This window comes from Rhamphochromis longiceps, linkage group LG11, assembly GCF_057381845.1.
Source record: "Rhamphochromis longiceps isolate RC_006_pf linkage group LG11, R_longiceps_female_GT1.1, whole genome shotgun sequence".
NCBI lineage: Eukaryota > Metazoa > Chordata > Actinopteri > Cichliformes > Cichlidae > Rhamphochromis > Rhamphochromis longiceps.
The window spans coordinates 22764374-22777608 of NC_140567.1; the positions used below are offsets into that span (position 1 = coordinate 22764374).

A 13235-nucleotide genomic window follows, 5' to 3' on the forward strand; every position below is an offset into this window, starting at 1 on the left:
TTTTCTGGCCAAATACATTTGGCATGCAGTCAGTGCAGTTCACTGACTTACTGATTACCAAGGACCAGATCTCTTTGCACACACAGTAAGATTGTGTGCATGTAAATACAGAAAAGCATGTAGCGATTTTTGAAAATTACGTTTATACAGCTGTGTGCATGTTCCTCTTTTCTAAATCTCAGTCATTATGAAATTTAAGCATGTGCACAACTCTCATTTCCACTTCTCTGACTGGATATAGACACCAATACTTTCAATACTTGCACTCCTATTTGCACCTGAAGCTGTCTGGAAAACAAAAGACCACAACTGGCTTGACCAGAGGAATGAAGAGAACAAGAAAAAAGAAATGTGGGTTTTGTTTGCCTCACTTCTGGAGACACAAACAGAAGAAAAACTCTTGTAAATGAAAAATAATTGGGGCCATTGTACCACTAGGCACCAGCTTTTTACAGCACTAATATTACCAATGAATGACTGTGATAAGAGGACTGATAAAACCAAGTACACGATAAATTTTCAATGATGTTTGCAAATGGCAAACACTATCTCCAACTGCCGCTTTATATTAATCGCTGTCTAACTAATCTTTATCTCTACTTCCGAGTATTGTGGTTGACTTTCTATGTAAAGTTGGGAACACGCATGGTCACAAGTCCAGTATTATGCAAATTGTTGTGCAACCCATCATTTCTTGATATTTTGAAGTACAGCAATCTATTGACACACAGATTGCAAGATATAAGGAAGAAGTAAAGCTTATAAATGTTTATATGTGTGTGTGTGTGTGTGTGTGTGTGTGTTTAAATCCAGGTATGCTTTAACTGCTTTGGCAGTGTGTTTGGGATCAAGACAGAGCCTCGACTATGTTTTACAGATGGCTGTAGACGCTGTTGTATCTCTCTCTTTACCTCCTGTGAACATCTTGATTTCAACGGTCACTAAACACAAATGTGAAAATTTCATATTTGGATTCATCACTCCATCAGACTTGTTGCCAGTTCTTAAAAATGGCTTCTTAACAGCTGCACTACTATTGAGGCCATTTCTGATGAAGCTTCAGAGAACAGAGAACTGCCTCAGGTCTTTGCTTTGTCTTTTCCAATTCCATAATGACTTTCAGATGCTATTTATCTGTTGTAGATAGTTCGTTTTAGTTGTTGAGGTGTTAGGTTTTGAGTTAGTCTTCATTTTTATGTTTTAATGATTAACAAACACACAAAAACAAGCAGTCCTACGAACATTGTCAGGTACACGGACTGGACTGAAAATGAGTGAAAAAGAAGCTAATGTCCAAAGAAACACTATAAATGATTTTCAGAAAGTCTGGAGCACTTTTGCTCAAGACAATTAAAAAAAGTATGAAGTAAGCCTGAAGTAAGCAAAATATGAGGAAATGAGGGTTGGCTTAAGACTTTTGCACAGTATTCTATCCATGAGGTCCATACATTCTTTCTTTATAAACACCAGTTTATATGTGGGAAGGGCAAACACAGGGTTTTTGTCTGTAAGCATCATTTATATATTCTTATAGAACTATTGCTTTCTTCCTACCTGACATATAGAGAGATAGGCACGACGGTATTAAGAATGATGACGTAGGACCAAAAGGAGAGGAAGGCCGAGAACAGGAAGTTATTCACAGGAGTGTCCCAAGCCAGGTAGCTCTGGAACAAGGACCCCACCTCTTTCTCCCACCCTGCATTACCCACAGCCAGGATCATACCCATGCACACCAGGAAGCCAAATATCTGACAGAAAATGGACACAGGCAAAAAAGTAGAGATTAAATAAATGATTTTTACAGTTAGATCTATAGTCATTTAAGCCTAAGTTAGAACAGAATACATCAGTAGTGTAGATATATGAAACTAAATTCAAGCCAGTGAGATCATGTCCTGAAATAGTTATGAGCTATGAAAATGAGAAGTGTGGGATGTCCTACCCAGAGGACCAGTGTGTTCATCAATCGATCGATACTCGTACGCTTAAACTTGGTGCGACCGCTGTTCTGCATTAGCTTGGTGTCTGGGCCTGGCAAACAGAAACAGGGTAAGACTTGCAACATACAGCAAATGCATTATTTTTCTGTGCAAACATGCACACACCTACCTGCAAAGATGACCAGGCCATAGCAAGCCTCTGTGTTGCGGAGCACGCATCCTCGGAGGAGCATGTTCTGATTGGTCAGGCTGTATTTCTTCTCTCTCCAGTACAGAGTCCCGGAAAAACGATCCAGCTTGTTGTTGGGAGGCTCACACACCACCTCTCCTTCAAACAAAGAAGAGTGTGGACAAGCAAACACACAAATGTAAATTAGATGCTCATTCATAGTCATCTGAATCCAGTCACTGCTATGTTTTTAGAATTGAATTAATCACCCGGATGACATCACGCTGTTGTCGTGCACCTGAACACGTGCACAGAGGGAGGATCACACACCTTTTGTAAGCTGATGTGAGGCAAAACGTGAGCAGATTTGCTGCAGTAATGCATTTTCCCGAGCAGGTGAGGAGTGTGTGGGTGTGATGTGCTGACACAGTGATGCGGTGGCTGTGTGATAGGCTGCCATTCACTGGTGGTGGAGCCATACAGAAAGTGTGTGTCTCTGTTTGTGTGTATGTGTGAATTTTAGTGTGAAATGTGCATTAGCATGATTGAGAAAACATTTGATTCAAGCTTCCTGGTGCATGCTGAAGACCGTTAATCCTTATTCTGCAATGCAAAAAGACAAAACAAGTTTCTCCTCCTAACTCACCGTCAAATGAAGCCAAGTTGTTCGGGTCTCCAAGTTCAGATGTCACTGACACAGACTGACGCACCTTCATATTGGTCTCTCTGTAAGATAAAACCACACACAGCAGTTTAGATGTAGTGTTGCGTTCCTTCTGCAGATTTTAGGTTTTTTTTGGTCACGCGAACAGATGTTGAGGTGCAGCGTGTTTTCTGACCCGTCTAGCTCGGCTGTCTCGATGTAACAGAGACCATGAGGTTCAGTGCTAGACAACAGGAGCAGGTCAGCCTGAAAATGGATACAACAGCTGAGATTAGCATCAGCACGGTCAACATGGACTGAACTAGAAAAGCGCTGATGACACAGCAACGACTGTTTGCATCTATTACAGCTACAAGAAAAGGCAGAATAATTGCAACTGAAAGCATGTTAGTGATTAAATGTAGCACTTCTAATGAGGCACATAATGCATTACAATCCATTTAGCATCAGAGCTTGTGGTCTACTGAAAGCTATTATGATCAAACAGAGGTCTAAAAACACGAGAAGATGCTGGTGCTGAACACTAAGCTGGTGTAATGGTGGATAAATGGGCCTTTTTGGACTACTGATCACTATGTTTTCTTTTGTTTCTGTGCTGGGTGCACACTTACTGCCACAAACTGGTTGTTTTCCAGTTTAATAATATCACCCACTCGAACATTCATCCACTTTTCATTTTGAAGCCTGGAAGAGCAAAACGAAGAGAAACAGTAAAAAAAAAAAAAAAGTAACGGATGCTGCTCTATTTTAAGAAACCTCTTAAATCAAGAGATGGGTAAAATCTGAACAGGTAAGTTGTCAGATGTAATGACTCACGAGCCACGGATGAGGACCTGAGACTGACGATTGTTCACTTGGTTGTCGCTCTTGTGACGAAACTGGAGATGACAAAAGGTAACGTGTAGTAGAAATACAGACTCGTATCTGTGCCTGTGGTGCATGAAAACATACTCACGTAGTCATCCGTGGCATCCTTTACTGCAGTGATGCTCAGCACCAGAGCTAAAGGCACGATGGTGGTGAACCAGGAGAGGGAGGAGATCTGAGGTATCAACTAAACACAGGGAGACAAAGCTTATTATGCAAATTACTTTTAAAATGGAACACAAAGGCAGTGTAAGATAAAGAGATAGCTACGTCTAACCCCAGCCACATCAAAGACAGCTTGTTATGATGGTGAGTGTACCTGATGGTACAAAATCGTGGTGAGACAGTACCAAGGAGGCAAAAACAACAAAGCTACAGTACACTGGTTTGTTTGGGTAGTTTTAAAATAAGCATTTGTTCAATAATAGACCCCTAACTTTACCAGAGTGTTAGGAACCAAACCTTGCTTTTAGTTGAACTATAACATAATATAACATTTTGGGGCTTTGAAATGAGTTTAAAGGAGCTGAGGGGGTATGATTTCATTTTATATAGCAAGGTTTAAGATTGCAACTAACTCAATATCTCTAGCCTAATGAACAGGAGAACTTACAGTGGCTTCTAAAAATGCAAAAACATAAAAGAATTAACAGCAGCTCTGTTAGCCTGGACTTAAAATCAGCATCCTCACTGCCCCACAGTCACGTGCTAATGATGTGCAGGTTTCCCTGCATATCATTTGATTGCACACTCATTTACTATTATTTAAAATATTGATAATTGATAACATGCCATCACTACAATCATACAGTACAGTACCAAAGTATTGCACGTAATGAAATTTTGCTGCTGGTGTGCAGAAAAAGTTCCAAGGATCAGCCTCTGGCACGTGTGTTTTTCTGGCTTTATTGTGACAGGAAAGCTAGAGGAGAGAACAGGGGGAAGTGGCCTTGGGCCTCTGGTCTGGCCTTACAGCATATAGTTTGCCTCATTCACACAATGAGCTAACTGTGTGTATGAATTTTCATGTTACTCCATCCACTAGACATTATGACATAATCAAGAGGCATTTGTTGCCAGTGAAATGTGTTTGAAATGATTTGTTATGAAATAACTGATCTCATATTCCGCATTGATGTTTTTTTTTCATCATATTCTCAAGTGCAGGAAACTGTGAGGCTCACTACTTCCCTGAAAGTCTTTTATTAATAGCTTATTTTCCATTTCTACAACAGATTAGATCAGCCATTTGGAATTTGAATGTACCAATATTCATCTAATTTTGTACCACCAAACTTTAACTAACAGTTACTGATCACGGTCCTTTAAGGGCGTTAACTAGAAAATCATGTGCCCCTTATGCCTCCTGTCTGTCTTTGATTTCTCACCTGTAGTATGAGCAGGAAAAGAAAGTAGGTGTTGGCTACTTCCTGGAACTGCTCAAACAGATTGACGGGCAGAAACGTGATGATGTTGTACTTGGATGTCATGATGCAGTTACTCTGGAGGATTAGGAGAGAAGAAAATACCTCTCAGTTAAATTGCTTTACGAGTATAAATATTTTGAATATGTACAATAGAAAACAGCAAACTCTCTTACGGCATACTGAAACTTTTCGTTGTACTCTCTGTCATTGGCTCTGACCCTTCTCTCCTCCTCTGCGGAAACACAGCACACAAGATGAGTCATTAAGGCATCAAAACAAACACATGCAGTAAGTCTGCATAAGGACGAATTTTTAGCATGTTTGGCAAACTGCAGAGTTTAAAAATGTCGGCACTATTCACAGCTTCCTAAAACCTGGAAACAAAAGAGAGGGAATCAAGCAGTGAAATCCAGACGTTTATTGTCATATACACCCCAAAACACAGTGGTTACACTGAGCAATGATTGTTTTACTTTGTGAGTTGCCCTCACAGTAAAATAAATAACTACACTAAAAGAAAAGAAAAGAGTAATAAGCATAGAAAAACAAATAAGATGAATGAAGTAGTATGAACAGAAGGTTTGATTGTGGTTAGAATATAAAGTACAAGATACTTATGGATGCTATCTTACTTACTAATGGTAATGGACATTCAGAATGTATGAGTGTTATTATATAATACTGTATTATATTGTGTGCAATTGCAGTTGTACAGGTCAGTATGGAAGAAAATAGCCGGCAGTGTTGAAGCATGTATTCATACATCAGTGACTGTGCTGTGCATTGGTTGAGTGTAATAGATACAGAGTGTCAGGCAGGAGGCATGCAAAACCAATAAGCAGGCCAATCATCGCTGATGTTTCGTTAGCTGCTACTACTCTTTGTTATTAACCAGATGTGCAGTTGTGGCCAGATACATGCAACCAAACATGAGTGTGCGTGCAAAAGTTTAGGCACCGATAAAGGCAGATCATAGTATAGTCTCCAAGTTTCAGAGAGTAAAATTAAGACCGTTTCTTTTTCCTGTGCTCAATCTCTTGTGCACCCCTCCTCCTGACCTTGCACTTTATCCTATTGCTGTTTTTAGGTTTCTGTTATGCTGATGCAAAGTAGTTTGGGAGTTCCCCTCCTCATCTTCCTCCAACACCAGTCGCTTCTCTTCTAATATTAATGATGTGGCTTTTAAAATGAAATGACTGGTCATTTTGAACAGGGCTGCACACACACACACACACACACACACACACACACCAAAGTAATAATATCCAAGACCAAGCGCATGTTTTGTGCACGAAAGCACAGTCCTTAGCATACTTTTGACAGATTTGTGAAAGGCAGTGAGGTGCCACAGGAAGGGACATCACACAACAGAAACCGATAGGCTATAATCAAATGCCGGCACATAAACAAAGACGCTGTGGTTTCCTGTGTTTCTGCAGCACAGTGAAGCTTTCGCACTGCTCATAACCTACATCTTTGTCCCTGCTGTATTCAGCTTCACCAAAAGAGACAGAGGCCACTTAAAGTGATCCCATTAGAGCTGCACTTTACCGTCAGATTATAAGACAGATCTGATGTGACAGATTAGCTCTGGTTGGCTTTAGACCAGTCAGGGTGGTTTTAGTCAATTTAGAAAAACACGTTACGTCCACTTATTGCTGATGGTGTTGAGTGAGACTGACAATGAGAGGGACACTAGCAGAAATGATTACATCATTGTTTGTTATGTTGATAAAATATTGGCATATTTAAATGTATTTTGCTCCGGTTTATTAAAAAGAGGTCAGTTCACAACTACGGTCACCTCATGGTGCTTTACACTGTAAAGCAAAGACCATACAACATTATAGAAATAACCCCAACAATGCAATAATTTCCGGTAAAGTGCTTGTTAGGCTGGCAACTCCCTGTTACCACATAGAGACCTCAAGCAGAACCACGCTCAGTGAAGAGTAACTATCTGCCAGGACCGGAAAAAGAAGGCCGAGAAAACAAAAGCATGGTCAAAATTTGTTGCACAGTGCCCTGAAAAAGTATTTGCCCCTTCCCGATTTCTTTTTTAATATATTTGTCTATCTAACATTCAACAATTTGGGGGTTCAGTATCTCACTCAAAAAGTGCAGGATTGAACCACTGCCCTTCTGATTAATAGACAACCTGCACTACCTCCTGAGCCAAAGCCACAAAACCAGATTGAGATACTTTTGCGTGACTTGTAAAAGATTGCACATGCTGGAAAACCATCCAGTGCGACTAAATTAAAACAATTCTACGAAGAAGAGTGGACCAAAATTCCTCCACAGTGATGTTAACGCAAGTAAATACAAAACTGTAGTCGTTAACTTTGTTCATTATTAAAATTAGTTTGTATGATCCAAAGCATGTAAGTGTGACAAAGCCCCCAGGAAGAGGCAAATTGTTTTTCATTGTTTCCAAAAGCAAGTGAGTTACTTTTGTTTTTAATATTCCTATCTGTCATTGTGGCTGTTGTTGAGTAGCACGATTTATTAGAAAAAAATCTAAATAGTTACATAAGAAAAATTGTTTTAGGCATCAACTTCTCTTTCTTGGAGTTTCTATCTGACAGATGTGAGATTTCTGGGTGCATGCAAAAAGCTGTGAATGTGATTGTGCACAATCCACAAACTTTTCCAATCCCTCTGGCATTTCTCCTCTTAAGACGAAGGTCATCGTGCTGTTTTCTGAGACAAATGTCCACCAGAGAGATCTGTCTGACGTGCAGTGCCAAGCCTGGTGGGAAAAGCCAAGATCCTTGTGCCAGCTAAGCACCAATGTGAAGTCAGGACCAGCCTGTGTCTGTCCCAGCCACTGCTGTGCAAGCTGAACACCTCAGCCTAAATGCATGAGCATCTTTAACAAACTGCTCAGTAAGTGTTTAATGTCTCTGACAACTTCAAGGGCATTAGAAGCCCTGACGCAAGCTGCATACCATACAGTAAACCTGCGTGAATCTATAAAGCTCCATTACGGAGAAACTTTCAGTGGCAGCCTTACTCCCAGCATAAGGTTTCCATAAAGGGCTGAGACACAAACGAGTTAATATATATTGATTTAAACTAAAATAACTAATTTCATATAGAAAGAGTAACTGTAACCTAATACAAAAGCACTAATTTTGTTTCATCTACCTTCCTGTCTCTTTAACACTGTCTCTGCTCATGGCTAGACATGTGAGGACACAATCTCCTTACGTCTCCACAAGCGACACACTCGCACAACAGATTTAGTGCAGATTGAATTCGGAACAATAACGACCACAGTCATTCAATGTGAATTGCAGTACGGGAAGCACTAATGTCCCTGCCACGACTAAAACTAAGTCAGGGTCAGATCAGACTGCAGAGAAGTGAGCATCACTCACAGTGGCTGATCTAATTAGGTGAAAAGGGGATAGCGGAGTCGTGTGCAGCCCAGCAAGCGCATACGGTGATCTAATTTGCTGGAAAAAAATGCTAGTGACACAGTCAGAGAATGATGGAGTGGAGGTCAAATGAAGGTGCACATCCAGGGTGATTTGAGATAGTTAACCTAAGGAATAAGAATACAGATGGAGCAGTGCAGAGGAGGGCTGGCGCCTGAAAGATTGATCAGGGACTCACGCAGCAGAGACACGAACATCAGCCACATATTTAGACCAGATCCAAGCAAAACTCTGGTGTTTGGCATGATTCACTGTCAGCACGAAACACCGGAAAACAGCTGAGATTAAGCAACTAGTTTAAGGCTGTTGGGGTCAACTCCAAAAGATACAGACTGAAGTGTGAAATCAGAAGAACAACAGATATCTCTCTGTTATTAAATCTTAGGAGAATGCTGATGTGTAAAAACCTGAACAGTCATTGATGACACAAAGTGCTACAGTGCAAAAAACCCCAAACAAACCAACTAGGTCTGTGATGCAGAGATGTAATATGACACATATGCAAAAGAGAGTGAGAGAGAGATGAAGCAGCAGGAATGAGACTTGGACTCAGATGGGATGAAGATGAGAGATGATATTTATTAGGAAACAAATAAATAAATAGTTTGCACGATGAACAGCCTCCTGGCGGTGAAGATAGTAAAGACTTCTTCCCAACTTCAGCCTTAATTTTCCCCGCACAGACTCGTACCTGTCCGCCTCTTTTTCGATTTTCTTCCATCCAGTCCTCTCTTTTTCTTTCCTTGCAGGGGGAAAAGAACGACTGGAAACCATTTCTCCGGGATGTCTTTGAGCACTGTCATCTTAAATTTCTTTAAGTCACAGTGTGATGATTTTTTTTTCCTTAAATCGCTGGCTATGCGCTGTTTCAGTAACAAGTCACAGCCACATCTGACCGTCACGTCTCCGCAAGGACGCGCGCACGAAGCTCCGGCCCCAGCTCAGTCAAGTTAGATTAGAGACTCAGTCCCAGTCCCAGCCTCTGCTGCTTATTGCTCCATCCCCTCCCCCAAAATATACACACGTGCACGCGATGTCCACCCCTTGCTGATTCGTCTTCCTCCTTCCGCGGGATCAGTGATGTCATCTTTTTTTCTAATTAGGAAAATAAAGCGCAGGGCTCGGACCTGTATTTTCTGTGAACATCGTGCTTTATGTCAGCCTCATTCGAAACATAAACACTGATGATGTGTAGGCATTACGCAATCTCAAAGGCGAGAGGCGTTACCATGGAAGCCGCATCACCACGGGTCCTACAGCCGAAACTGGTCGCCATTTTGGATCTAAAGTCGTTTTTTCGTGTGTGGAGTCCAATTGTCGTTTGGAGCCAAAATGTCCGGTGCAGGAGTTCAGTGTCCTGCGTGATCCTAACGTTAGAAGGTGTGCCGCAGTGGGAAGGGCCAGACAGGTGCCCGGGCACGTGCTGAGCGGCGATCCTCGTGTTGAGGCTGAGGCTCTCCCTGATCTATATGTGAAGCATGAGCCTAAGAAACCAAAACAAAGCACTGCGGGGGGCGAACAGGCAACTTCCTCTACAAACAGCAGGTTGTTTTGGCACATGAAGAGTTAGTTTACACCTATCAGAACTGATTTGACGGGGCAGGAATTATGGATGGGGACTGATGACGGCAAGGTACAACAATGACATTATGGCAGTCTCTTTAATGACCTGCAATGCATCACTGATGAAACCACTTCACTTTGATCAGCATCTGCAGGCGTCCTGTATTCAGAGATCACGAGCTCTGATTTGACTTTTTCTTTTCAGAGATGAGCGCACACAGATCGTGTGAAGGCTTAGGGAAAGATAGATAAAAGCACGGCTAATACTTCTGTATGACTCTGAGTGTGATTGGGGGAATGAGACTGCAGTAGAAAGTGATTTGAGAGCTCAAATTGAATAGAAAGGCAGTATATAAATACCATAGTCCACTTACCACCTAATCAATGATGGCAATTCATTAATTAATTTATTCATTCAACATTAGTCAGGTTTTTACCGTGCGTAAACCTCATGTTTCACCTGTACCTAATCTCTATTCTTTTCTTGTATTCTAATAATTAGCATTTTCTGCTTACACCAGTGCCTCTTCTCCAAACGAGCATCAACTGCAGTCAAAACACACGCTTTACGAAACCGTCAGACTGTGAGAACAGAGAACTTTTCTCATTTCTCACTTTCTATAATCTGTCCCTCCTAGTCTCCCCTTTCCTCTGTCGTCTTGCTTCTGGCCCTGAAATCCATGTCAGTGCACCTCACTGAAGGACGTCTCAGCTCCTAAAATGCATCTGGAGGACTGAGGAGAGAGGAGGCTTGCCAGGAAAGATGTATCCTTTGCAGGAGCGCTTTATAAAAGCGGTGTCACACAGCTGGAATATATGCAACAAACTCTACAGTCCTTTCAGTCCATACGCCGTTCAGTTATTTAACTGTGTGATCAAACTTTCAGGCCTTCACAGTTTGTGTGGGTTTGATTAAAAATCTTTTCACATTGGGTTACGGCTCCAGAATGTCTCATTTTGTTAAAGTGCTCTCTCTCCCTTGCCTCCTCTGTTCATCTTTCTGATGGGAAGGACCAAGATGAGAGGAAATGAGAATGCAGGAAATGAGAAATGAGAAAAGGGGACAATATGACTTGTTTGGAGATCCTTTGTTAGTGTTCACTAACTTGAACTAGTACTCTGGTTCTGTGCGGACTTAGCACATACCTGAGACACTTGGCCTTTTCCCAATTACTTTTTTGAGGTCTGAAAAGTGACTTCTCATGGCTAAAATGCCTCTCGGTGCTTGGAGCCTGAGTCAGGCATTACCATACATCTACATCAATGCCACACACACAAAAGTCAGGTTTAAGAATGTTATTCCCAAGTGTTTGTTTTTTTTAACATCTATCCAGTTCAGGGTCGAGAGGCTGGGAGCCTATTCCAGCTGATGCAGGGCAAGGTATATCCTGGACAGGTTGCCAGTCTATTGCAGGGCTAACAACCATTCACACCTACAGCCATATTTATAACCCCACAGTAACCAAACTAGAACATTACTACTATATAGATAGATTCTTTATTGTCATTGTGCAGCTTGTACAATGAAAGTCTTTTCGATGGCAGTCTTTCTCACAGCAGCGTATAGAACAAATAAAATTACTAGACAACAAGACAATAAATACCAGGAGAGAGTCCGTACTGGTACAGCGATAACATGCGAAGTCCACACACAAAGCAACCAATGTGCTGCCCCACCGGGTTTAAGAGCAATCAGTAAGCTATAAATAACTTATATAGTTAATTTAGTAATAATTTGGAAACCTCCTTTGTTTTATTAACCACAGAAGCATTCAATGATACTGTCAAACGATGTAAAACAAGTTGTGGCAGATGGATCCCCCAATCTGAGCCTGGTTCTGCTGCAGGTTTCTTCCTGTTTAAAGGGAGTTTTTCCTTCCCACTCTCTCCAAGTACTTACTCAGAAGGGGTTGTTTGACTGTTGGGATTTCTCTCTATTATTTTAGGGTCTTTACCTTACAATATAAAGTCATTTGAGTCAACTGTTATTGTGATTTGGTGAAATATAAACAAAATTGAATTGAACTGAAGGCTAAAGCTGTGTTCGGCCAGTGTTTGTAAAAACTTCTATCTTTCAGTCATTTCCATCTGGTTGTTTTAGAGCCCCCACCCTCCCCTCCAGAGAACTGGTGTCATAATACATTGTCTGTCTGGGAATCTGCAGATGAGCTTCAGTAATAAGTGCTGTTTAATACATTATGATAGTCTGAAATGTATTGAATGTTTGTTTTCCAGCATATTGTTTCTGCCTGTAGATAAATATGTGAATGCATTCTTGCTATCGAGCAGCATGCATCACACCTTCCATTTGGTTAACTGCATTTCTCATTGTCAAGCCACACTGGATGAAACTAGTTTAACTGCAGATGTGATTAATGTACTGACCTGGGGGAGGCCTCTTTCTGAACATCTCCACTCTGCTGGCGTCCTTCTGCTCTGGCCCATGGGACTGTCTGCCAAGGGAAAGAAGGGAGGTGGGTGAGACTGAGGAGGATACAGGGGAGACTACAGAGCTGACCGTCTACAGAGCACGAGCAGGAAAAAAAAGTGAAATGGGAGCCATAAAAATGTGATTGTGCGTGGAAGGGAAATAGCTTTTTCAGTTTCAAGCCAAACCACGGCCAGGTGATGCAACCTACTTACTGTAATGTTTCTTTTTCTTTTCTTTTCACAGCTTTGCCCTCCCATTTAGACAGTGAAAATCAGTCGAGCATTAAAACCACTGCACAGCACGACACACACACACACACACACACACACACACACACACACACACACACACACACACACACACACACACACACACACACACACACACACACACACACACACACACACACACACACACACACACATCAGGCTCTCTCTGGTCTCTTTTGAGCCATAACGAGGATGTGACATTCAACAGAGAGCTGCATCTGTCTCTGTAGCACACTGTCTCTGGTGGCTGGGGCCAGATCCACTGTCAGCCTCTCCCTATAGTGGATCAAAGAGAGTAATGGAGCAGCATTTTTTGCATGCATAGCACAGTTAAGCATCTTCTCTTCTCTCCTGTCATCATTTATGCTGACCTATTAATATCACACACCTCACTGCTTTTATTCACTCTTTTGCCACAGCTAAGTACATAGGCTAAAAGGCATGACAGGTGAGGCATTA

At 41.6% G+C, this 13235-nt stretch overlaps 1 protein-coding gene across 2 annotated transcripts in view; it reads right to left on the minus strand.

The window, feature by feature from the left end:
- atp8b2 (ATPase phospholipid transporting 8B2) overlaps positions 1 to 13235 on the minus strand; it is a 28332-nt gene that overhangs the window by 12982 nt on the left and 2115 nt on the right. The window contains exons 2-12 of one of the 2 annotated variants that reach the window (XM_085422975.1): positions 12462 to 12529; positions 5244 to 5302; positions 5032 to 5145; positions 3732 to 3830; positions 3593 to 3654; positions 3388 to 3460; positions 2952 to 3022; positions 2759 to 2838; positions 2113 to 2271; positions 1946 to 2034; positions 1555 to 1751 (exon numbers count right to left, since the gene is read on the minus strand). In XM_085422975.1, the coding sequence (XP_085279101.1) occupies positions 1555 to 1751; positions 1946 to 2034; positions 2113 to 2271; positions 2759 to 2838; positions 2952 to 3022; positions 3388 to 3460; positions 3593 to 3654; positions 3732 to 3830; positions 5032 to 5145; positions 5244 to 5302; positions 12462 to 12486 (1028 nt within the window). In that variant the 5' untranslated portion in view covers positions 12487 to 12529. Of the gene's footprint in view, positions 1 to 1554; positions 1752 to 1945; positions 2035 to 2112; positions 2272 to 2758; positions 2839 to 2951; positions 3023 to 3387; positions 3461 to 3592; positions 3655 to 3731; positions 3831 to 5031; positions 5146 to 5243; positions 5303 to 9204; positions 9441 to 12461; positions 12530 to 13235 lie in introns of those variants that run through there. The other variant, XM_085422976.1, reaches the window with a different exon arrangement.